This window comes from Bombina bombina, chromosome 3 (genome assembly GCF_027579735.1).
Source record: "Bombina bombina isolate aBomBom1 chromosome 3, aBomBom1.pri, whole genome shotgun sequence".
NCBI lineage: Eukaryota > Metazoa > Chordata > Amphibia > Anura > Bombinatoridae > Bombina > Bombina bombina.
In genome coordinates, this window is record NC_069501.1 from 707,613,385 (window position 1) to 707,637,141 (window position 23,757).

The 23,757-nt window shown below is 40.2% G+C and overlaps 1 protein-coding gene across 1 annotated transcript in view; it reads right to left on the reverse strand.

Moving 5' to 3' along the window:
- RABEP1 (rabaptin, RAB GTPase binding effector protein 1) overlaps positions 1 to 23,757 on the reverse strand; it is a 371,388-nt gene that overhangs the window by 104,268 nt on the left and 243,363 nt on the right. The window contains exon 6 of the mRNA XM_053707515.1: positions 13,947 to 14,082. Within this exon, the coding sequence (XP_053563490.1) occupies positions 13,947 to 14,082 (136 nt within the window). The remainder of the gene's footprint in view (positions 1 to 13,946; positions 14,083 to 23,757) is intronic.

Here is a 23,757-nt window from a genome sequence, read left to right on the forward strand (position 1 = left end):
AAATACATTTATTTCAATAAAATGATTTTGTTTTTTTAATTACGGTTTTATTTTCTGTCCTTGGTGATAAGAGGGGTAAATGCCTAGTTTTACAAATATATAATTTTACATAGTGGCTTTGGTTTGAGTGACTGCAAAGTGAAAATGAAACTTTATTTAGATAGAGCATGCAATTTTAAACAACTTTACAATTTACTTCTATGATCTAATTTGTTTTGCTTCCTTGGAATCTTTTCTTGAAAAGTAGGAGTGTGCATTCATGCCTTTTAGCACCAAACAAATGCTGAAGATGTAGGCTGCAGGCTACAGTCAGCAATTTTTGGATCTGGATTTCTTCTGGTTAAGCTGCAACACACTAAGATCTGTGCAAATCCAGATCTTATAGTGTGCTGCGCTATCACAAGAAAAAATCCAGCTCCGGAAATTGCAGAATGCAGCTTGTGGCCGACATCTTCAGCATTTGTTTGGTGCATATGCCTATTGAAAATACCACTTATGTAGGCTCAGGAGCAGCAATGCACTACTGGGAGCTACTTGCCGATTGGTGGGTGCATATATATGCCTCTTGTCATTGGCTCTCCTGTGTTCAGCTAGCTCCCAGTAGTGCATTGCTGCTCCTTAAACAAAGGATACCAAGATAAATAAGAAGCTTTGATAATAGAAGTAAATTGGAAAGTTGTTTAAAACTGTATGTTCTATCTGAATAATACAATTAAACCAATAATTCCATGCCTGTCGTATATTTTCTTTACATTACTTGGAAACCTAATTGGAAAAAAAACCTTTTTTTAATTTTTCAGTATTAAATACCTATTTATTGTCATTTTATTTACCTACATAGGGAACCACAAGAAAACCCTGTTTGTCTGTTAACAAAACTGGCATATGATATGTAGGGGTGCACATAGCAAGATAGTGGATAAATATGGATGGAAACCAATACTATGCAAAAATTTTCTGTCATTTAAGCACATTAACTGCTTAAGAAGGTTTTTCACAGTCTAAGGGACAGTCTACACCAGAATTTTTATTGTTTTAAATTTAAAGGATAGATAATCCCTTTATTACTCATTACCTAGTTTTGCATAACCAACACAGTTATATAAATACACTTTTTACCTCTGTGATTACCTTGTATCTAAGCCTCTGCAAACTGCCCCTTGTTTCAGTTCTTTAGACAGACTTGCATTGTAGCCAATCAGTGCTGGCACCTAGGAACTCCACGCATGAGCACATTGTCATCTATATGACAAACATGAACTAACACCCTCTAGTGGTGAAAAACTGTAAAAATGCCCTGAGAGAAGAGGCGACCTTCAAGGTCTTAGAAATTAGCATATGAACCTCCTAGGCTTTGCTTTCAACTAAGAATACCAAACAAAGCAAAATTGGTGATAAAAGTAAATTGGAAAATTGTTTAAAATTACATGCCATATCTGAATCATGAAAGTTCATTTTGGACTAGACTGTCCCTTTAACTAGAATGTATTTTACCACTAGGATTGTAACTGTATATTACACCCAATCAGTAACTTTATAAGTAATCTTACTGGACTTTTAGGACAGGTGCATAAATGGCCCCTTTTAACTCTACAACTGTAAAACATTAAAAGGGATATTCCAGCCAAAACTGAAACATACAGGAGCATTTCCGTTTTGAATAAAAACAGAATTTATGCTTACCTGATAAATTACTTTCTCCAACGGTGTGTCCGGTCCACGGCGTCATCCTTACTTGTGGGGTATATTCTCCTCCCCAACAGGAAATGGCAAAGAGCCCAGCAAAGCTGGTCACATGATCCCTCCTAGGCTCCGCCTACCCCAGTCATTCGACCGACATACAGGAGGAAATATGCATAGGAGAAACCATATGATACCGTGGTGACTGTAGTTAGAGAAAATAATTCATCAGACCTGATTAAAAAAACCAGGGCGGGCCGTGGACCGGACACACCGTTGGAGAAAGTAATTTATCAGGTAAGCATAAATTCTGTTTTCTCCAACATAGGTGTGTCCGGTCCACGGCGTCATCCTTACTTGTGGGAACCAATACCAAAGCTTTAGGACACGGATGAAGGGAGGGAGCAAATCAGGTCACCTAAATGGAAGGCACCACGGCTTGCAAAACCTTTCTCCCAAAAATAGCCTCTGAAGAAGCAAAAGTATCAAATTTGTAAAATTTGGCAAAAGTGTGCAGTGAAGACCAAGTCGCTGCCTTACATATCTGGTCAACAGAAGCCTCGTTCTTGAAGGCCCATGTGGAAGCCACAGCCCTAGTGGAGTGAGCTGTGATTCTTTCAGGAGGCTGCCGTCCGGCAGTCTCATAAGCCAAACGGATAATGCTTTTAAGCCAAAAAGAAAGAGAGGTAGAAGTTGCTTTTTGACCTCTCCTTTTACCAGAATAAACAACAAACAAAGAAGAAGTTTGTCTGAAATCTTTAGTGGCCTCTAAATAGAATTTTAGAGCACGGACTACGTCCAAATTGTGTAACAAACGTTCCTTCTTTGAAACTGGATTCGGGCACAAAGAAGGTACAACTATCTCCTGGTTAATATTCTTGTTGGAAACAACTTTCGGAAGAAAACCAGGCTTAGTACGCAAAACCACCTTATCTGCATGGAACACCAGATAGGGCGGAGAACACTGCAGAGCAGATAACTCAGAAACTCTTCTAGCAGAAGAAATTGCAACCAAAAACAAAACTTTCCAAGATAATAACTTAATATCTACGGAATGTAAGGGTTCAAACGGAACCCCTTGAAGAACTGAAAGAACTAGATTAAGACTCCAGGGAGGAGTCAAAGGTCTGTAAACAGGCTTGATTCTAACCAGAGCCTGAACAAACGCTTGAACGTCTGGCACAGCTGCCAGCCTTTTGTGAAGTAAAACAGATAACGCAGAAATCTGTCCCTTCAGGGAACTTGCAGATAATCCCTTCTCCAAAACCTCTTGTAGAAAGGATAAAATCCTAGGAATTTTTATCTTGTTCCATGGGAATCCTTTAGATTCACACCAACAGATATATTTTTTCCATATCTTATAGCTTTCTAGCCTGAATCAGAGTATCTATTACAGAATCTGAAAACCCACGCTTTGATAAAATCAAGCGTTCAATCTCCAAGCAGTCAGTTGGAGAGAAACCAGATTCGGATGTTCGAATGGACCTTGAACAAGAAGGTCCTGTCTCAAAGGTAGCTTCCATGGTGGAGCCGATGACATATTCACCAGGTCTGCATACCAAGTCCTGCGTGGCCACGCAGGAGCTATCAAGATCACCGAAGCCCTCTCCTGGTTGATCCTGGCTACCAGCCTGGGAATGAGAGGAAACGGTGGGAAAACATAAGCTAGGTTGGAGGTCCAAGGTGCTACTAGTGCATCTACTAGAGTCGCCTTGGGATCCCTGGATCTGGACCCGTAACAAGGAACCTTGAAGTTCTGACGAGACGCCATCAGATCCATGTCACGAATGCCCCATAATTGAGTTATTTGGGCAAAGATTTCCGGTTGGAGTTCCCACTCCCCCGGATGGAATGTCTGACGACTCAGAAAATCCGCTTCCCAATTTTCCACTCCTGGGATGTGGATTGCAGACAAGTGGCAGGAGTGATCCTCCGCCCATTGAATTATCTTGGTCACTTCCTCCATCGCCAGGGAACTCCTTGTTCCCCCCTGATGGTTGATATATGCAACTGTCGTCATGTTGTCTGATTGAAACCTTATGAATTTGGCCTTTGCTAGATGAGGCCAAGCTTTGAGAGCATTGAATATCGCTCTCAGTTCCAGAATGTTTATCGGGAGAAGAGATTCTTCCCGAGACCATAGACCCTGAGCTTTCAGGGGTTCCCAGACCGCGCCCCAGCCCACCAGACTGGCGTCGGTCGTGACAATGACCCACTCTGGTCTGCGGAAGCTCATTCCCTGTGACAGGTTGTCCAGGATTAGCCACCAACGGAGTGAATCTCTGGTCCTTTGATCTACTTGAATCGTCGGAGACAAGTCTGTATAATCCCCATTCCACTGTCTGAGCATGCACAGTTGTAATGGTCTTAGATGAATTCGTGCAAAAGGAACTATGTCCATTGCTGCAACCATCAATCCTATTACTTCCATGCACTGCGCTATGGAAGGACGAAGAACAGAATGAAGAACTTGACAAGAGCTTAGAAGTTTTGATTTTCTGACCTCTGTCAGAAAAATCCTCATTTCTAAGGAGTCTATTATTGTTCCCAAGAAGGGAACTCTTGTTGACGGGGAAAGAGAACTTTTTTCTATGTTCACTTTCCATCCGTGAGATCTGAGAAAGGCTAGGACGATGTCCGTATGAGCCTTTGCTTTTGACAGAGACGACGCTTGAATCAGGATGTCATCCAAGTACGGTACTACTGCAATGCCCCTTGGTCTTAAAACCGCTAGAAGGGACCCTAGTACCTTTGTGAAAATTCTCGGAGCAGTGGCTAATCCGAATGGAAGTGCCACAAACTGGTAATGCTTGTCCAGAAAAGCGAACCTTAGGAACTGATGATGTTCCTTGTGGATAGGAATATGGAGGTACGCATCCTTTAAATCCACCGTGGTCATAAATTGACCTTCCTGGATGGTAGGAAGGATCGTTCGAATGGTTTCCATTTTGAACGATGGAACCCTGAGAAATTTGTTTAGGATCTTGAGATCTAGAATTGGTCTGAATGTTCCCTCTTTTTTGGGAACTATGAACAGGTTGGAGTAAAACCCCATCCCTTGTTCTCTTATTGGAACTGGATGAATTACTCCCATCTTTAACAGGTCTTCTACACAATGTAAGAATGCCTGTCTTTTTATTTGGTTTGAAGATAATTGAGACCTGTGGAACCTTCCCCTTGGGGGTAGTTCCTTGAATTCCAGGAGATAACCTTGAGAAACTATTTCTAGTGCCCAAGGATCCTGAACATCTCTTGCCCAGGCCTGAGCAAAGAGAGAAAGTCTGCCCCCCACCAGATCCGGTCCCGGATCGGGGGCCATCCCTTCATGCTGTTTTGGTAGCAGTGGCAGGCTTCTTGGCCTGCTTACCCTTGTTCCAGCCTTGCATCGGTCTCCAGGTTGGTTTGGGTTGAGAAGTATTACCCTCTTGCTTAGAGGATGTAGAAGTAGAGGCTGGTCCGCTTCTGCGAAAGGGACGAAAATTAGGCTTATTTCTAGCCTTAAAAGACCTATCCTCCGGTGATGTCTGAAATAATCTCTTTCAAATCAGGACCAAACAGTGTTTTGCCCTTGAAAGGGATGTTAAGCAATTTTGTCTTGGAAGACACATCCGCAGACCAAGACTTTAGCCAGAGCGCTCTGCGCGCCACGATAGCAAACCCTGAATTTTTCGCCGCTAATCTCGCTAATTTCAAAGCGGCATCTAGAATAAAAGAGTTAGCCAATTTAAGTGCATGAACTCTGTCCATAACCTCCTCATACGAAGATTCTTTATTGAGCGACTTTTCTAGTTCTTCGAACCAGAAACACGCTGCCGTAGTGACAGGAACAATGCATGAAATTGGTTGAAGAAGGTAGCCTTGCTGAACAAACATTCTTTTAAGCAAACCCTCTAATTTTTTATCCATAGGATCTTTAAAAGCACAACTATCTTCTATGGGAATAGTAGTGCGTTTGTTTAGAGTAGAGACCGCCCCCTCGACCTTAGGGACTGTCTGCCATAAGTCCTTTCTGGGGTCGACTATAGGAAATAATTTCTTAAATATAGGGGGAGGAACAAAAGGTATGCCGGGCCTTTCCCATTCCTTGTTTACTATGTCCGCCACCCGCTTGGGTATAGGAAAAACATCGGGGGGCACCGGAACCTCTAGGAACTTGTTCATCTTACATAATTTCTCTGGAATGACCAAATTGTCACAATCATCCAGAGTAAATAATACCTCCTTAAGCAGTGCGCGGAGATGTTCTAATTTAAATTTAAATGTTACAACATCAGGTTCAGCTTGTTGAGAAATTTTTCCTGAATCTGAAATTTCTCCCTCAGACAAAACCTCCCTCCTGGCCCCTTCAGATTGGTGTGAGGGTATGTCAGAAACGTTATCATCAGCGTCCTCTTGCTCTACAGTGTTTAAAACAGAGCAATCGCGCTTTCTTTGATAAGTAGGCATTTTAGATAAAATATTTGCAATAGAATTATCCATAACAGCCGTTAATTGTTGCATAGTAATAAGTATTGGCGCACTAGATGTACTAGGGGCCTCTTGTGTGGGCAAAACTGGTGTAGACACAGAAGGGGGTGATGCAGTACCATGCTTACTCCCCTCATCTGAAGAATCATCTTGGGCACTATTATTATCTGTGGCATCATTGTCCCTACTTTGTTTGGACACCATATCACAATTATCACATATATTTAAATGGGGAGACACATTGGCTTTCATACATATAGAACATCGTTTATCTGATGGTTCAGACATGTTAAACAGGCTTAAACTTGTCAACAAAGCACAAAAAACGTTTTAAAATAAAACCGTTACTGTCACTTTAAATTTTAAACAGAACACACTTTATTACTGAATATGCGAAAAAGTATGAAGCAATTGTTCAAAATTCACCAAAATTTCACCACAGTGTCTTAAAGCCTTAAAAGTATTGCACACCAATTTTGAAAGCTTTAACCCTTAAAATAACGGAACCGGAGCCGTTTTTACATTTAACCCCTATACAGTCCCAGGAATCTGCTTTGCTGAGACCCAACCAAGCCCAGAGGGGAATACGATACCAAATGACGCCTTCTATAAGCTTTTTCAGTGGATCTTAGCTCCTCACACATGCATCTGCATGCCTTGCCTTCCAAAAACAACTGCGCATTAGTGGCGCGAAAATGAGGCTCTGCCTATGACTAGAGAAGGCCCCCATCTGAAAAACAAAATTTATGCTTACCTGATAAATTCATTTCTCCTGTAGTGTGGTCAGTCCACGGGTCATCATTACTTCTGGGATATTATCTCCTCCCCTACAGGAAGTGCAAGAGGATTCACCCAGCAGAGCTGCTATATAGCTCCTCCCCTCTACGTCACCTCCAGTCATTCGACCAAAGGACCAACGAGAAAGGAGAAGCCCAAGGGTGTAGTGGTGACTGGAGTATAATCCAAAAATGTTTTAGCCTGCCATAAAAAACAGGGCGGGCCGTGGACTGACCACACTACAGGAGAAATGAATTTATCAGGTAAGCATAAATTTTGTTTTCTCCTGTTAAGTGTGGTCAGTCCACGGGTCATCATTACTTCTGGGATACCAATACCAAAGCAAAAGTACACGGATGACGGGAGGGACAGGCAGGCTCTTTATACGGAGGGAACCACTGCCTGAAGAACCTTTCTCCCAAAAACAGCCTCCGAAGAAGCAAAAGTGTCAAATTTGTAAAATTTGAAAAAGTATGAAGAGAAGACCAAGTTGCAGCCTTGCAAATCTGTTCAAAAGAAGCATCATTCTTAAAGGCCCAAGTGGAAGCCACAGCTCTAGTAGAATGAGCTGTAATTCTTTCAGGAGGCTGCTGTCCAGCAGTCTCATAGGCTAATCGTATTATGCTACGAAGCCAAAAAGAGAGAGAGGTAGCCGAAGCTTTTTGACCTCTCCTCTGGCCAGAATAAACGACAAACAGGGAAGACGTTTGACGAAAATCCTTAGTTGCCTGTAAATAAAATTTCAGGGCACGGACTACATCTAGATTGTGTAGCAGACGTTCCTTCTTCGAGGAAGGATTAGGACACAAAGATGGAACAACAATCTCCTGATTGATATTCCTGTTAGTGACCACCTTAGGTAGGAACCCAGGTTTAGTACGCAGAACTACCTTGTCTGAATGAAAAATCAGATAAGGAGAATCACAATGTAAGGCAGATAACTCAGAGACTCTTCGAGCCGAGGAAATAGCCATTAAAAACAGAACTTTCCAAGATAACAACTTGATATCAATGGAATGAAGGGGTTCAAACGGAACACCCTGTAAAACATTAAGAACTAAGTTCAAACTCCATGGCGGAGCAACAGTTTTAAACACAGGCTTGATCCTAGCTAAAGCCTGACAAAAAGCTTGAACATCCGGAACTTCTGACAGACGTTTGTGTAAAAGAATGGACAGAGCTGAAATCTGTCCCTTTAAGGAACTAGCGGATAAACCCTTTTCTAAACCTTCTTGTAGAAAAGACAATATCCTTGGAATCCTAACCTTACTCCATGAGTAACTCTTGGATTCGCACCAATATAAGTATTTACGCCATATTTTATGGTAAATCCTTCTGGTAACAGGCTTCCTAGCCTGTATTAAGGTATCAATAACTGGCTCAGAAAACCCACGTTTTGATAAAATCAAGCGTTCAATCTCCAAGCAGTCAGCTTCAGAGAAGTTAGATTTTGATGTTTGAATGGACCCTGGATCAGAAGGTCCTGTTTCAGAGGTAGAGACCAAGGCGGACAGGATGACATGTCCACTAGATCTGCATACCAAGTCCTGCGTGGCCATGCAGGTGCTATTAGAATCACTGATGCTCTCTCCTGTTTGATTCTGGCAATCAATCGAGGAAGCATCGGGAAGGGTGGAAACACATAAGCCATCTTGAAGGTCCAAGGTGCTGTCAGAGCATCTATCAGAACCGCTCCCGGATCCCTGGATCTGGACCCGTAGCGAGGAAGCTTGGCGTTCTGACGAGACGCCATGAGATCTATCTCTGGTTTGCCCCAACGTCGAAGTATTTGGGCAAAGACCTCCGGATGAAGTTCCCACTCCCACGGATGAAAAGTCTGACGACTTAAGAAATCCGCTTCCCAGTTCTCCACTCCCGGGATGTGGATTGCAGACAGGTGGCAAGAGTGAGACTCTGCCCAGCGAATTATCTTTGATATTTCCATCATTGCTAGGGAGCTTCTTGTCCCTCCCTGATGGTTGATGTAAGCTACAGTCGTGATGTTGTCCGACTGAAACCTGATGAACCCCCGAGTTGTTAACTGGGGCCAAGCCAGAAGGGCATTGAGAACTGCTCTCAATTCCAGAATGTTTATTGGAAGGAGACTCTCCTCCTGATTCCATAGTCCCTGAGCCTTCAGAGAATTCCAGACAGCGCCCCAACCTAGTAGGCTGGCGTCTGTTGTTACAATTGTCCAGTTTGGCCTGCTGAATGGCATCCCCCTGGACAGATGTGGCCGATAAAGCCACCATAGAAGAGAATTTCTGGTCTCTTGATTCAGATTCAGAGTGGGGGACAAATCTGAGTAATCCCAATTCCACTGACTTAGCATGCACAATTGCAGCGGTCTGAGATGTAGGCGTGCAAAAGGTACTATGTCCATTGCCGCTACCATTAAGCCGATCACCTCCATGCATTGAGCTACTGACGGGTGTTGAATGGAATGAAGGACCCGGCATGCATTTTGAAGCTTTGTTAACCTGTCACCCAAGAAGGGAACTCTTGTGAGTGGAAAGAGAGAACTCTTCTTTTCGTTCACCTTCCATCCATGCGACCTTAGAAATGCCAGTACTAACTCTGTATGAGACTTGGCAGTTTGAAAGCTTGAAGCTTGTATCAGAATGTCGTCTAGGTACGGAGCTACCGAAATTCCTCGCGGTCTTAGTACCGCCAGAAGAGTACCCAGAACCTTTGTGAAGATTCTTGGAGCTGTAGCCAGTCCGAATGGAAGAGCTACAAACTGGTAATGCCTGTCTAGAAAGGCAAACCTTAGATACCGGTAATGATTTCTGTGAATCGGTATGTGAAGGTAAGCATCCTTTAAATCCACTGTGGTCATGTACTGACCCTCTTGGATCATGGGCAAAATTGTTCGAATCGTTTCCATCTTGAACGATGGAACTCTTAGGAATTTGTTTAGGATCTTTAAATCCAAGATTGGCCTGAAAGTTCCCTCTTTTTTGGGAACTACAAACAGATTTGAGTAAAACCCTTGTCCTTGTTCCGACCGCGGAACTGGATGGATCACTCCCATTAATAAAAGATCTTGTACGCAGCGTAGGAACGCTTCTTTCTTTATTTGGTTTGTTGACAACCTTGACAGATGAAATCTCCCTCTTGGAGGAGAGGTTTTGAAGTCCAGAAGGTATCCCTGAGATATGATCTCTAACGCCCAGGGATCCTGAACATCTCTTGCCCAAGCCTGGGCGAAGAGAGAAAGTCTGCCCCCTACTAGATCCGGTCCCGGATCGGGGGCCCTCGATTCATGCTGTCTTAGGGGCAGCAGCAGGTTTCCTGGCCTGCTTGCCCTTGTTCCAGGACTGGTTAGGTTTCCAGCCTTGTCTGTAGCGAGCAACAGCTCCTTCCTGTTTTGGTGCAGAGGAAGTTGATGCAGTTCCTGCTTTGAAATTTACGAAAGGAACGAAAATTAGACTGTCTAGCCCTAGGTTTGGCTTTGTCCTGAGGCAGGGCATGGCCTTTACCTCCTGTAATGTCAGCGATAATCTCTTTCAACCCGGGCCCAAATAAGGTCTGCCCTTTGAAAGGTATATTAAGCAATTTAGATTTAGAAGTAACATCAGCTGACCAGGATTTTAGCCACAGTGCTCTGCGTGCCTGAATGGCAAATCCGGAATTCTTAGCCGTAAGTTTAGTTAAATGTACTACGGCATCTGAAATAAATGAGTTAGCTAACTTAAGGGCTTTAAGTTTGTCTGTAATTTCATCTAGTGTAGATGATTGAAGTGTCTCTTCCAGAGACTCAAACCAAAATGCTGCTGCAGCCGTGACAGGCGCAATACATGCAAGAGGTTGCAATATAAAACCTTGTTGAACAAACATTTTCTTAAGGTAACCCTCTAATTTTTTATCCATTGGATCTGAAAAGGCACAGCTATCCTCCACCGGGATAGTGGTACGCTTAGCTAAAGTAGAAACTGCTCCCTCCACCTTAGGGACCGTTTGCCATAAGTCCCGTGTGGTGGCGTCTATTGGAAACATTTTTCTAAATATCGGAGGAGGTGAGAACGGCACACCGGGCCTATCCCACTCCTTAGTAACAATTTCAGTAAGTCTCTTAGGTATAGGAAAAACATCAGTACTCGCCGGTACCGCAAAATATTTATCCAACCTACACATTTTCTCTGGTATTGCAACTGTGTTACAATCATTCAGAGCCGCTAACACCTCCCCTAGTAATACACGGAGGCTTTCCAGCTTAAATTTAAAATTTGAAATATCTGAATCCAGTCTGTTTGGATCAGAACCGTCACCCACAGAATGAAGTTCTCCGTCCTCATGTTCTGCCGCCTGTGACGCAGTGTCTGACATGGCCCTAATATTATCAGCGCACTCTGTTCTCACCCCAGAGTGATCACGCTTGCCTCTAAGTTCTGGTAATTTAGCCAAAACTTCAGTCATAACAGTAGCCATATCCTGTAATGTGATTTGAAATGGCCGCCCAGATGTACTCGGCGCTACAATATCACGCACCTCCCGAGCGAGAGATGCAGGTACTGACACGTGAGGCGAGTTAGTCGGCATAACTCTCCCCTCGTTATCTGGTGAAATATGTTCAATTTGTACAGATTGACTTTTATTTAAAGTAGCATCAATACAGTTAGTACATAAACTTCTATTGGGCTCCACTTTGGCATTAGCACATATAGCACATGTATCTTCCTCTGAATCAGACATGTTTAACACACTAGCAATTAACTAGCAACTTGGAAATGCTTTTTCAAGTAAGTTACAATTATATGAAAACGAACTGTGCCTATAAGAAGCACAGAAAAAATTATGACAGTTGAAAATAATTAAGTTATAGCATCAATCTTTGTCAGAAATATACAATTTTAGCAAAGGATTGTTCCCATTAGCAAAGGATAACTAACCCAGGCAGCAGAAAAAATACACAAATAAACGTTTTTTATCACAGTCAATTACAATCTTCACAGCTCTGCTGTGATGATTACCTCCCTCAAAAAAAGGCTTTGGAGATCCCTGAGTTCTGTAGAGATGAACCGGATCATGCAGGAAGAAAATGAACCTCTGACTGAATTTTTTGATGCGTAGTAAAAGCGCCAAAAATGGCCCCTCCCCCTCACACATAACAGTGAGAGAGATCAGTGAACTGCTTAATTTAAACAAAACTATTGCCAAGTGGAAAAAATAGTGCCCAAAACATTTTTTCACCCAGTACCTCAGAGAAATAAACGTTTTTACATGCCAGCAAAAAAAACGTTTAACCTCAATAAATTAATTGTTATTTAAAACCTATTGCAAGTCCCTGCAAATTAGGTTAAGTCTATGCATACAGTATAAATCCAGTGAAGTACCATTCCCCAGAATACTGAAGTGTAAAATATACATACATGACAGCCTGATACCAGCTACATCTACTGCATTTAAGGCTGAGTTTACATTATAACGGTATGGCAGGATTTTCTCATCAATTCCATGTCAGAAAATAACAAACTGCTACATACCTCTTTGCAGATTAATCTGCCCGCTGTCCCCTGATCTGAAGTTTACCTCTCCTCAGATGGCCGAGAAACAGCAGTATGATCTTAACTACTCCGGCTAAAATCATAGAAAAAACTCAGGTAGATTCTTCTTCAAATTCTACCAGAGAATGAATAACACACTCCGGTGCTATTATAAAATAACAAACTTTTGATTGAAGGTAATAAACTAATTAAATCACCACAGTCCTCTCACACATCCTATCTATTCGTTGGGTGCAAGAGAATGACTGGAGGTGACGTAGAGGGGAGGAGCTATATAGCAGCTCTGCTGGGTGAATCCTCTTGCACTTCCTGTAGGGGAGGAGATAATATCCCAGAAGTAATGATGACCCGTGGACTGACCACACTTAACAGGAGAAAATGTGTCCATACAGCGCCTGCCGTTTTTTAACAACAATCCCCAAGATTATAATAACTATAAAGAGCTATAATCTGTCAAATATGCTTAGCAAAGTAATCGTTTTAGCCCAGAAAAATGTCTACCAGTTTTTTAAGCCCTTATAAAGCCTTTATTCTTTTACTTAATCTAAGAAAATGGCTTACCGGTCCCCATAGGGAAAATGACAGCCTTCCAGCATTACCAAGTCGTGTTAGAAATGTGGACAGTCATACCTCAGGCAGAAAAGTCTGCCAACTGCTTCCCCCAACTGAAGTTACTTCATCTCAACAGTCCTGTGTGGAAACAGCAATCGATTTTAGTAACGTTTGCTAAAATCATCTTCCTCTTACAAACAGAAATCTTCTTCTCTTTTCTGTTTCAGAGTAAATAGTACATACCAGCACTATTTTAAAATAACAAACACTTGATTGAAGAATAAAAACTACATTTAAACACCAAAAAACTCTTAGCCATCTCCGTGGAGATGTTGCCTGTGCAACGGCAAAGAGAATGACTGGGGTAGGCGGAGCCTAGGAGGGATCATGTGACCAGCTTTGCTGGGCTCTTTGCCATTTCCTGTTGGGGAGGAGAATATACCCCACAAGTAAGGATGACGCCGTGGACCGGACACACCTATGTTGGAGAAAGCATTTTTCGCAATATACAGTACATGTATTAGCAGAAATGCTTCTAGTAAAAGCTATAGCTGTTTGAAGAATGTATTTAAGTGTGCTCCGTGCACCAGCATTTTAAACACAGCACTTGCTCAGAGAGTCTAAGGTGCTTGTATAATTTGATAATGAATTGGAACATTGCTGACATGATACAAGCCCCAATGGCACTCTTAGCAGCTGCAGTGTTTAAAATGCTGCTGCACTGAAACTATAGCTTGACATGTAAGTGCAGAGACAAATACTAACACTGTGATAACTCTTACTAGAAGCACCTTTGCCAATAGCTGTATATTGTAAATATGTTTCAACCCAAATATGTAATTCATTAATGTGTATTTCAATTTTGAATATAAGAAGAATGTCCCTTTAAGAAGAATGACTATGTAATTGAATTTTAAATACGGTAATAAAATAATAAAACATGACCATTAAGAACAGTTTTACCTTCATGTAATTCTTTCCTCAGCTTCTCTGCATCCTCCTGGAGAACAGATTTTTGGGTATTTAGGACTGCAACATACATCTCTAAATCAGTACGACATGATTTCTCAGCTTCAAGGTAATGGTTCATTTCTTTACTCTAAAATAAACACAAAATGGGGAGCAAAGTTAAAAAAAAAAATCAGTCTGAAACCAGTCTACACCAAATCTTAAAACCATTGTAAATAACTGTATACAAACTAAAAGAATAGCATAAAAAGGCATACTATCTCACAGTTTAAAAAGACATATAAAGAACAGGAAGGTCAAAACCAAACTTTCATGATTCAGAGGATGTCATTTTAAGACAATTTTAAATTTTCATTTACTATCAAGCATGCTTGGTTCTCTTAGTATTCTTTGTTGAAAAGCACATGTACACATCCTCAGCAGCAATGCACTACTTTAAGCAAGCTGGTGATTGATTGCTACACATTGTCTCTTTAGTCATTCCCTCACTAGATGTAGTCAGCTAGATGTGGTCCCAGTAGTGCAGTGTTGCTCTGGAGCTGAATAAACTATGTGTTTAATCCCACTGCAGGGGTTAAACACAGTTATATACAAGCAACAGTGCAATAATAACGCTGAGCATTTTCTTTTTGCACTTTATACCCCTTTAAACTACTGGGCACAACTACAATAGAAGAGTCACTACTCTTGCAGCTCTATTCAGAGTGGTTCTATTTTGATTCTAACTGGTGCAGGTTGGTCAAGCTACAGTATCAGAGTTTAGCTATTATTGCACTATGTGAAAGAAGCAGTGCACATTCAAAGATCAGTTAAAGGGACATAAAACCCAACAGTTTTCTTTCATTTTTCAGAAAGAGAATACAATTTTAAAAAAAGTTTCCAATTTACTTCTATCATTAAATCTGCTTTGTTCTTTGATGAAGAGCTATCTGGATAGGTAGCGTGCACATTTTTGGAGCTCTACATGACAGTAAATAGTACTGTCATCTAGTGCTCTTGCTAATGTATAACATTGCAGACAAGTGTACACTCCTGAAATTATCTTCCTGTTTTTCAACAAAGGATAACAAGAAAATGAAAATAGAAGTACATTGGAAAGTTGTTTAAAATTAAATGCGTTATCTGAATCATGAAAGAAAAATTTTGGGGTTTATGTCCCTTTAAGTTGTTGACCTTTTGACAGCTGTATTGTGTATTTCACTCGTGTCAGTAGAACAATGGCACCACTAACGGGCAAACTCCCTAATATTATTTAAATTGTTAGGTTTAATATTACCTAATATAGCCTTGTATGGTATGATAGGGAGGGGTGCTTCGCATAATTCAATTATTTAAGCACACGTTGTGGGAATACAAGAGAGATTCCCACTATAGAATGCGATTTTAGCACTCACTGCCCTTACTACTAGGCAGAATATATGGACAACTAAGTTAAAACATAACTTTTATTATTGCTATATAAAAAAGAGGTGAAAGAAAATTAAAAACGAGTAGTTCCAATGAAATAACCCTAATATGTAAATACGATTTTAATAATAGGCCTCTGAGGTACGATAGCCTTGGTGAATATTAAGGTAAAATAAATAAACAGCATAGATTTTTAAAGTAAATATAGGTTGATCATATAGTATAATATAAATTACATTCGCTCCAACTTGTATAAATGGCAATAAGGGTCAGGTGCATATGATCCAACAGATGTACTGGATATAGCATTGTGCTATGCACTTGTAATACAGTATAATATCATCGATTATATTTGGAGTAGCAGTGAGGGCCTTATGTGTAGGACCCAAAAAGTATAGTGTTATGCTTTTACATGTGTGTCATAGTACGATTTCAACCGGAACTTTTGGGCACCTTCTGGGGCCAGAATATTAAGGGTTAAATTATGTTTAAGCGCACAAGCTTAAAGGGACATTAAATCCACATTTTTTCTTTCATGATTCAGATAGAGAATACCATTTTAAACAACTTTCTAACGTACTTCTATTATCTAATTTGTTTCATTCTCTTGATATTCTTTCCTGAAAAGCATATCTAGATATGCTCAGTAGCTTCTGATTGGTGGCTGCACATAGATGCCTCATGTGATTGGCTCACCCATGTGCACTGATATTTCTTTAACAAAGGATATCTAAAGAATGAAGCAAATTAGATAATAGAAGTAAATTGGAATGTTGTTTAAAATTGTATTTTCTACCTGAATCATGAAAGAAAATGTTTGGGGTTAATGCCCCTTTAAGTCAATATTCTGTAAATCACTTAATGTTGGTCTCTAGACTATGAAATAATTTTCAATGAGACTTAGGTATTTTTATGGGTTACTGCTACTGTTTGTTAGCATACTGTAAGTAGGTATAGTGTCAGTATCCAGCATCTAAATGGTTAATTAGGTCATAGCCATAAAGGTGGCGTTAGTTATCTATTTGTGATGATCCATAATTCACACTTGTATTTCTAGTATAGTAAATGCATACAATGTTAGAGATAATAGTTAATAGTAGCTTTCTATATTAGATCATAATCTAAAGTATGCAGTATCTATCTGTTGCTTGTCATAGACAAATTGATTTTGAATTACTAGTAGGTAATTATAGGCGACTATTACAACGTTACACCTCGGTAACTGTCAGGGAGATCTGTGTAATTAAACTCAGTATACAAGTCTTCAGTAGGACTGGATCGTTCTACGCTTATGCTTATTGTAACATTGTAACAGAGTAAAACTTTAATGCCGTTAGTGACGCTAATGGTTCTTACGTCACGAGTCTCACTGGGATATTAAGTTCAAATATTATGTGCATAAATCAAAGTGATACAAGATGGTAATATTGTATGTTGAAATGATTATTAAGTATCCAGTATCGTTCTACATGCCCTCTAACATGGATATGATTGGATGTGTAACCATGGTAAGATTATAAATAGCTTTATGTAAATAGTCTTTGGCTACTGTAAGTTAAATCTATGCGGTTCAAGCAGGGTATGCAAGTCGTTTGTTAAAGCGTGATACACTTGTACTAATTCAGCATTATCTCTAAGTATTGCTATGATTCAAAAGGCCACTCTGAAAAATCATATGCTGCAAGCCCGTTAATGCACATGTATATGTAGTGTGTGCACGTCAAGTCTCCTTGTCAGCTTAAGTCTGACCGTCAGTTAACTATATCCAGCCCAAGCCAGTGATTTTAACAAAAGCGATATGTCTATAGATCAAATATATAATATTAGTGTTTGCTGTAACAACGTCTAATCCGAACCTTTTTAAAAAAGAGCTCCCATATGCTCTCTAATTACTCCTAACGCGTTTCACCCTACTGTGTATTTCAGGTTGGGAACATGATACAGGGTGGGAACTTTACATTTCTGAAGTGGCTGCATTACTCTATATTTTTCTTGCAGCCTTTAATATATGTTAAGTCAGGGCTTGACAAATTTGTTCAAAATCTAGGAGCCAGAAATTATGGAGATTGGCATGCGTGTGATTTTATTTATTATTTTATAGCACATTTCCATCATGCGTATGTACATAACAGCCAGGGTGCAAGTTAATAGTGTATGTTATTAAAAAGCCACTAAAGTCACATTAAGTTTTCAAGATTCAGATAAAGCATGCAATGTAAAACAAAAATTCCATTATATTTCCATTATCAAAATGTGCAAAATATTTTTATATGCACACTTTCTGAGGCTCCAGCTCCTACTGAGCATGTGCAAAAGTGCACAGTATACACATAAGCATTTTGCCATTTGCTGATGGCTGTCACATGATACAGGGAAAACTGAAATTTGCCAAAAATTATTCTACTGCACATTTCAAATTCAAAGTAATTGCTAATGCATTGTTTTTTAATTGTGTATTTGATGTAGATTTTTTTAAAGTAATGTTTCAAGATGAGACATGTCTCTTCTTCTGAGACTTCCCTTAAATAAAATAGCCCCCCTTACCACCTCGATCCAGGAGGATATATTCATCAATATCATAGATCATACTCTTACAGATCAGTGTTCATTTTGTCGACTAAAACTAGACTAAAATGAGTATAAAACTAAAGAAATTCTGATGACTAAAATACGACTAAAACTAAAATGACATTTTAGTCAAAAGACTATGACTAAAACGAAATCAAAATTTGCTGACAAAAACATTTGATGCAAGGTATTATAATTAATCCATATCTAATTACTGCTCTTTTGTCAAATTTACGAAACTTAATTTTATTAAATTTTAAGATAAAGACATGATATATACCACAACAGTTAAATCTGTATTGCATGTTCAAACCTTAATACCATAAATAAAAACATGTTAATAAACCTTTACTCCAGGAGTATATAATGAGTTTGGAAGTTCTAGAGCAGTGCTAATATAGTTGCCTAAAAATTTTAGAATCTGTGAACAATCAATTGATTCTTCCTATAGAAAAAAGCATAACCCACGAGTATGGGTTTAAAGGGACAGTAAAGTCCAAAAATTTTTTTTTTCATGTTTCAAATAGGGCATGTAATTTTAAACAACTTTCCAATTTACTTTTATAACCAATTTTGTTTTGTTCTCTTGGTATTCTTAGTTGAAAGCTAAACCTAGGAGGTTCATATGCTAATTTCTTAGACCTTGAAGGCCGCCTCTAATCTAAATGCATTTTGATAGTTTTCACCACTAGAGGGCATTAGTTCACGTGTTTCATATAGATAACATTGAGAGCTCATGCACGTGAATTTACCATGGAGACAGCTCTGATTGGCTAAAATGCAAGTCTGTCAAAAGAACTGAAATAAGGGGGCAGTCTGCTGAGACTTAGATACAAGGTAATTACAGAGGTAAAACGTCTATAATTATAACTGTGTTGGTTATGCAAAACTGGGGAATTGGTAATTAAGGGATTATCTATCTTTTAAAACAACAAAAATTCTGGTGTTGACTGTCCCTTTAAGTTATGCTGTGCCTGTGCTAGCTGCAGAAACTTTTTGTTGTGTTACTTGATGCTTGTTTTAATTATTAGCAAAGAACTGTTAACGTTTTTTATATTGGGTAATATGTGCAATACAGCCAATACAGTTTACAGTTTTGTTTTTTTATATTTTAAAGTTGCACTTCTGTTTGTTTATGAAACTTGGTTTTATTTAATTTTAAGTTTAATAAAGATGTTACATATCACAACGGCTAAATCTGTGTCTGTATTGCATGTTTAAACCTTAATACCATAAATATTAACAGGTGTTATGTTTACTCCTGGAGTATATAATCAGTTTGCAAATTATAGAAAAATGCTTAAATAATGGATTACAGTTTAACTAAACCCATTAGATTTTAGTCAACTAAAATCTACTGGAGATTCAGTCGACTAAAACTAAAACAATTCAGATGACTAAAATATGACTAAAACTAAAAGTGCATTTTAGTCAAAAGACTAAAACTAAATCGAAATTTGCCGTCAAAATTAACACTGTTACAGATATTGAACTAAATATGTTAAATAAAGGACTCTCGTTTGTACGTCTAGGACTGATAACTTTACCACATTTATAAATACTATGAAATTTCACGGCAATTAAAAGGTACAGGATGTTTTTCTGGACAAAAATGGTGAGGATAGACTATATCCCTTTAAACCTCCTAGCATATTTTATCCACCCACAACCAAACCTAGTGTACGAACCTATACGAGAATGATACAAGAAGAGATAAAAACATGTAATCAGATTTCGGAATAACAAATTCAGAAGAGATTCACTTCTCCAACCATTGGCAACTTTTGTAGATTCTCTATTACAAGCTTTTGTAAGCAATATGAGATCATATTTAAGTAACGCTTTGGCCCTGATTGACACATTAACAACAACATTGAAGTTGGAGACCCAAGACATATTGGTTAGTATGGATTTTACTAGCTTATATAGTGTCATTCCCCCATAATGAAGGGATCAAAGTGATAGATAGATGTTTAAAAAGACATCCATATGTTGGCCCTCCTCCTGAATTCCTCCTTGAATTATTTTCAATATGTCTGAAATTCAACTATTTCAAGTTTGGATTATCCTTCTATTTGCAACTTACTGGGACTGCCATGGGATCCAATATGGCACCCTCCTTTGCCAATTTGTTTATGGAGTTTATTGAAGCAGTGTTGCATGCATATAAATCTTTTACTGTCTTTTTTTATATGGAGAGGGGACGAACATAATCTATTAAGTAGCAGATTATAAATGGAGCGCAAAACATTGCTTTCGTTAAAGAGATATTTGTGCTCCACTTTGTAATACCAGCGCACTCAAATGTGAGCTAGTATTACAAGTGAGATGCAATTCGAATGCGACCTTGCGTTCGCATTGCATGGAAGCATTGCGTTCACAAGACCGTGCTTCCATAGGCTCCAATGGTAGCCTCGTTTTCATGCCGCATGAGAACTAGCGCAGCGAAGGGGGAAGTCATGCAGAGATGGGCAGCAAATGTAAATATATATGCTTATATACATATATATTTACGTGTTAATATGTGTAGTTTGTTTCCATTTGTGGCCGCGCAATAATTTAGCGCTCCACTTGTAATCTAGCCCTAAATTGGGTTAATACATTCAATAAATCAGCAATCTATATTTAAAGGCATAACAACAGGAGTTATAGTGCTGGTCTAGAAACACCCGGTATTATGCCTCTGTTTTTTTCAGCATCAATGCCACATTTTAACAGGGTTTGGGAAATTCCAATTTTTTTTTGGGGGGGGGGGGGGGGGGGGAGATTGCTGGGAATTGTTGTTTTTCTAAAAAAGAATCTCCCACACTATCTTTATCTCTCTAGGTACAAGGTTTTGCACTTCTAGAGATCTATAGAGAGTGCATAAAGTCCAGCACATAGTCATGAACAAACACTGGCAGTACAATGGGTCATATTGAAGAGCTCAGTAACTTTGTCAACTGATGCCAAAAGTCAATTTGTGACATTTCTGCCTGGTCTACTGTAAGTGCAAATGCCGTGAGAGTCTAAGAGCAACAACAACCCAGCCACAAAGTGGTAGATCACACAAACTTCCCACACAGGGCTGCCAGGTGATTTTTATACACTATGAGCTTTAGAACTTATCTGTTGCATCACTCACTACAGAATTACAAACTGGCACTGGAAGCAACATCAGTTGTACACAAGCCTCACATCAATATGCACACTGCCAAGTGTCAGCTGGTGTGGTGTAAAACATGCTGCCACTAGATGATGCTAGAGCAGTGGACACGTATTCTCTGGAGTGATGAATCACTCTTCACTATCTAGCAGTCAGATGGAAGAACCTGAGTGTGGCAGATGCAAGGAGAACGCTTCCTATCAAAATGCATAGTATAAAGTTTGGTGGAGGAGGGATAATGATCTGGGGCTGTTTTTAGGGTTAGGGCTAGGCTCATAATTCCAGTGAAAGGTCTTTTTTTTTTAAAACAAATCAGGGCATTACAGAAATACATTATTATTATTATCAGTTATTTGTTGAGCGCCAACATATTCTGCAGCGCTATAAACATAGTCCGTATACAGGATAACATTTATAGGGATCAAATGGGTAGAGGGCCCTGTCGGGAGTCACACTGTTTCAGTCAGCTCTTATGAAGGCAATCTGCAAACAGCTGGGCTCATAGGCTTACATTCTAAGGGGTTCAAAGGGAAAGCAATGGAGGTAGGAAAGGTTAGTGTAGGTTGTATGCATCCCTGAATAGTAGAGTCTTTAGGGATGCTTGAAGCTGTTAAAACTAAGGGAGAGTATTTTGGAGCGAGGCATGGGGTTCCACAAGATGGGGGCCAATCTGGAGAAGTCTTGTAAACGGGAATGTGAGGAAGTAACAAGAGAGGAGGAGAGTAGGAGATAGTGAGCAGAGCGAACTGGACGGGAGGGAGAGTATCTGGAGGCAAGGTCTGAAATGTAGGGGGGAGCAGTACAGTTAAGGGCTTTGTATGTCAGAGTGATGACTTTGTGTTTAATCCTAGAGGCAAGAGGAAGCCAGTGATGGGATTGGCAGATAGGTGCAGCAGATGAAGAGCAATGTGTAAGGAAGATAAGCCTGGCAAAGGCATTCATTATGGATTGTAAAGGAGCTAGACAGCAGCTAGGTAGACCAGAGAGGACGGAGTTGCAGTAGTCAAGGCGGGAAAGGATGAGAGAGTCAAGTGTGACCCCAAAACATCAGGCATGCGGGGTAGGGGTAATGATGGAATTATCAACAGTTATAGAAATTTGGGGGGTGGAGATTTTGGAAAATGTGGGAAAAATAAGGAGTTCAGTTTTGGAGAGATTTAGCTTAAGGTAGTGAGAGGACATCCAAGATGAGATATGAGAAAGACAGTTAGTGACATCGGTTAGTAAGGAAGGAGGTAGGTCTGGTGCATAGAGGTAGATTTGGGTGTCATCGGCATACAAATGGTATTGAAACCCGTGGGACTTTATTAAGGAACCTAATGATGACGTGTAGTTTGAAAAGAGAAGGGGACCGAGGACAGAGCCTTGAGGTACCCCAACAGAAAGTGGTAACGGGGCAGATGATACTCCGGAGAAGGCTACACTAAAGATACGGTTAGATAGATAGGTAAAGAACCACGAGAGAGCTATGTCGCAGATGCCAAAGGATTGGAGGGTTTGGAGCAAGAGAGGGTGGTCAACAGTGTCAAAGGCTGCATACAGATCAACGAGGATAAGCAGAGAGAAGTGGCCTTTTGCTGCAAGTAGGTCATTGGTAACCTTGACAATTGCTGTCTCTGTGGAGTGATGGGACGAAATCCAGATTGCAGTGGGTCAAGAAGAGAGTTTAGTGTAAGGAAATTGGATAGACGTGCATATACTAGCTTTTCAAGGAGCTTTGAGGCAAGAGGGAGTAGGGCGGGGGGTTGGATTGAGGGAAGGTTTCTTGAGGATAGGTGTGACAAGTGCACGTTTTAGAGATGATGGAAATATACCAGTGCTGAAGGAGAGGTTGAAAATGTGTGCGAGTATGGGGGTGAGGGTAGAAGAGCAGGAAGGGAGTAGCTAAGAGGGGTTGGGGTCAAGGAGACAGGTAGTGAGGTGGGATGACAGTATAAGGGCAGAAACTTCTTCCTCTGTAACAGGGGCAAAAGAGCTACATTTATAGGTATTTGGGTTTTGGATGATTGTGAGAGTTTGGAGGAGGTGGGAGATTGGTAGTATGTTGAGAGCGTATTTCATTTCTGATGGAGCCAATTTTGTTATGGAATTGGCTGGCAAAATCTTGAGCTGAGAAAAAGAGTAGAGATGAGATTAAAGAAGTATTGTTGCTTATAAAGATTAAGGGCAGAATAGTAAGAGTTCAAGATGAACGTGTAGTGAAGAAAGTCAGCTGAACTTCCGAGATTTCCTCCAGTGTCGCTCAGCAGTACGGGAACATCTGCGTAGGTACCGTGTCAGAGGAGTATGCCAGGGCTGAGGATGAGAGTGTGGTTTCTGAGCTATCGTAGGAGGGGTCAGATTGTCGATGACCGATGTAAGGGTGGAGTTATAGTGGCAGATAGATTGGTCAGGGCAGGAAAAGGAGGTGATGGAAGAGAGGAGAGGTTCGAGAGAGATAGCGAGCTGTTGCTGATCTAATGACTTAGTGCTTCTGTGAAGTTTGGTGTGAGGGGTAGAGGGAGGGGCAGTTGTAGGGAGGGAAGTGATGTTGCAAGTTAGGAGATGATGGTCAGAAAGAGGAAAAGGGGAGTTTGTGAAATTCAAGAGAGTGCATCGATAGCTGAAAATCAGATCAAGGGAGTGACCATCTTTGTGAGTGGGAGAGTCGGTCCATTGTGAAAGAGGAAGTGAATTGCAGAAGTT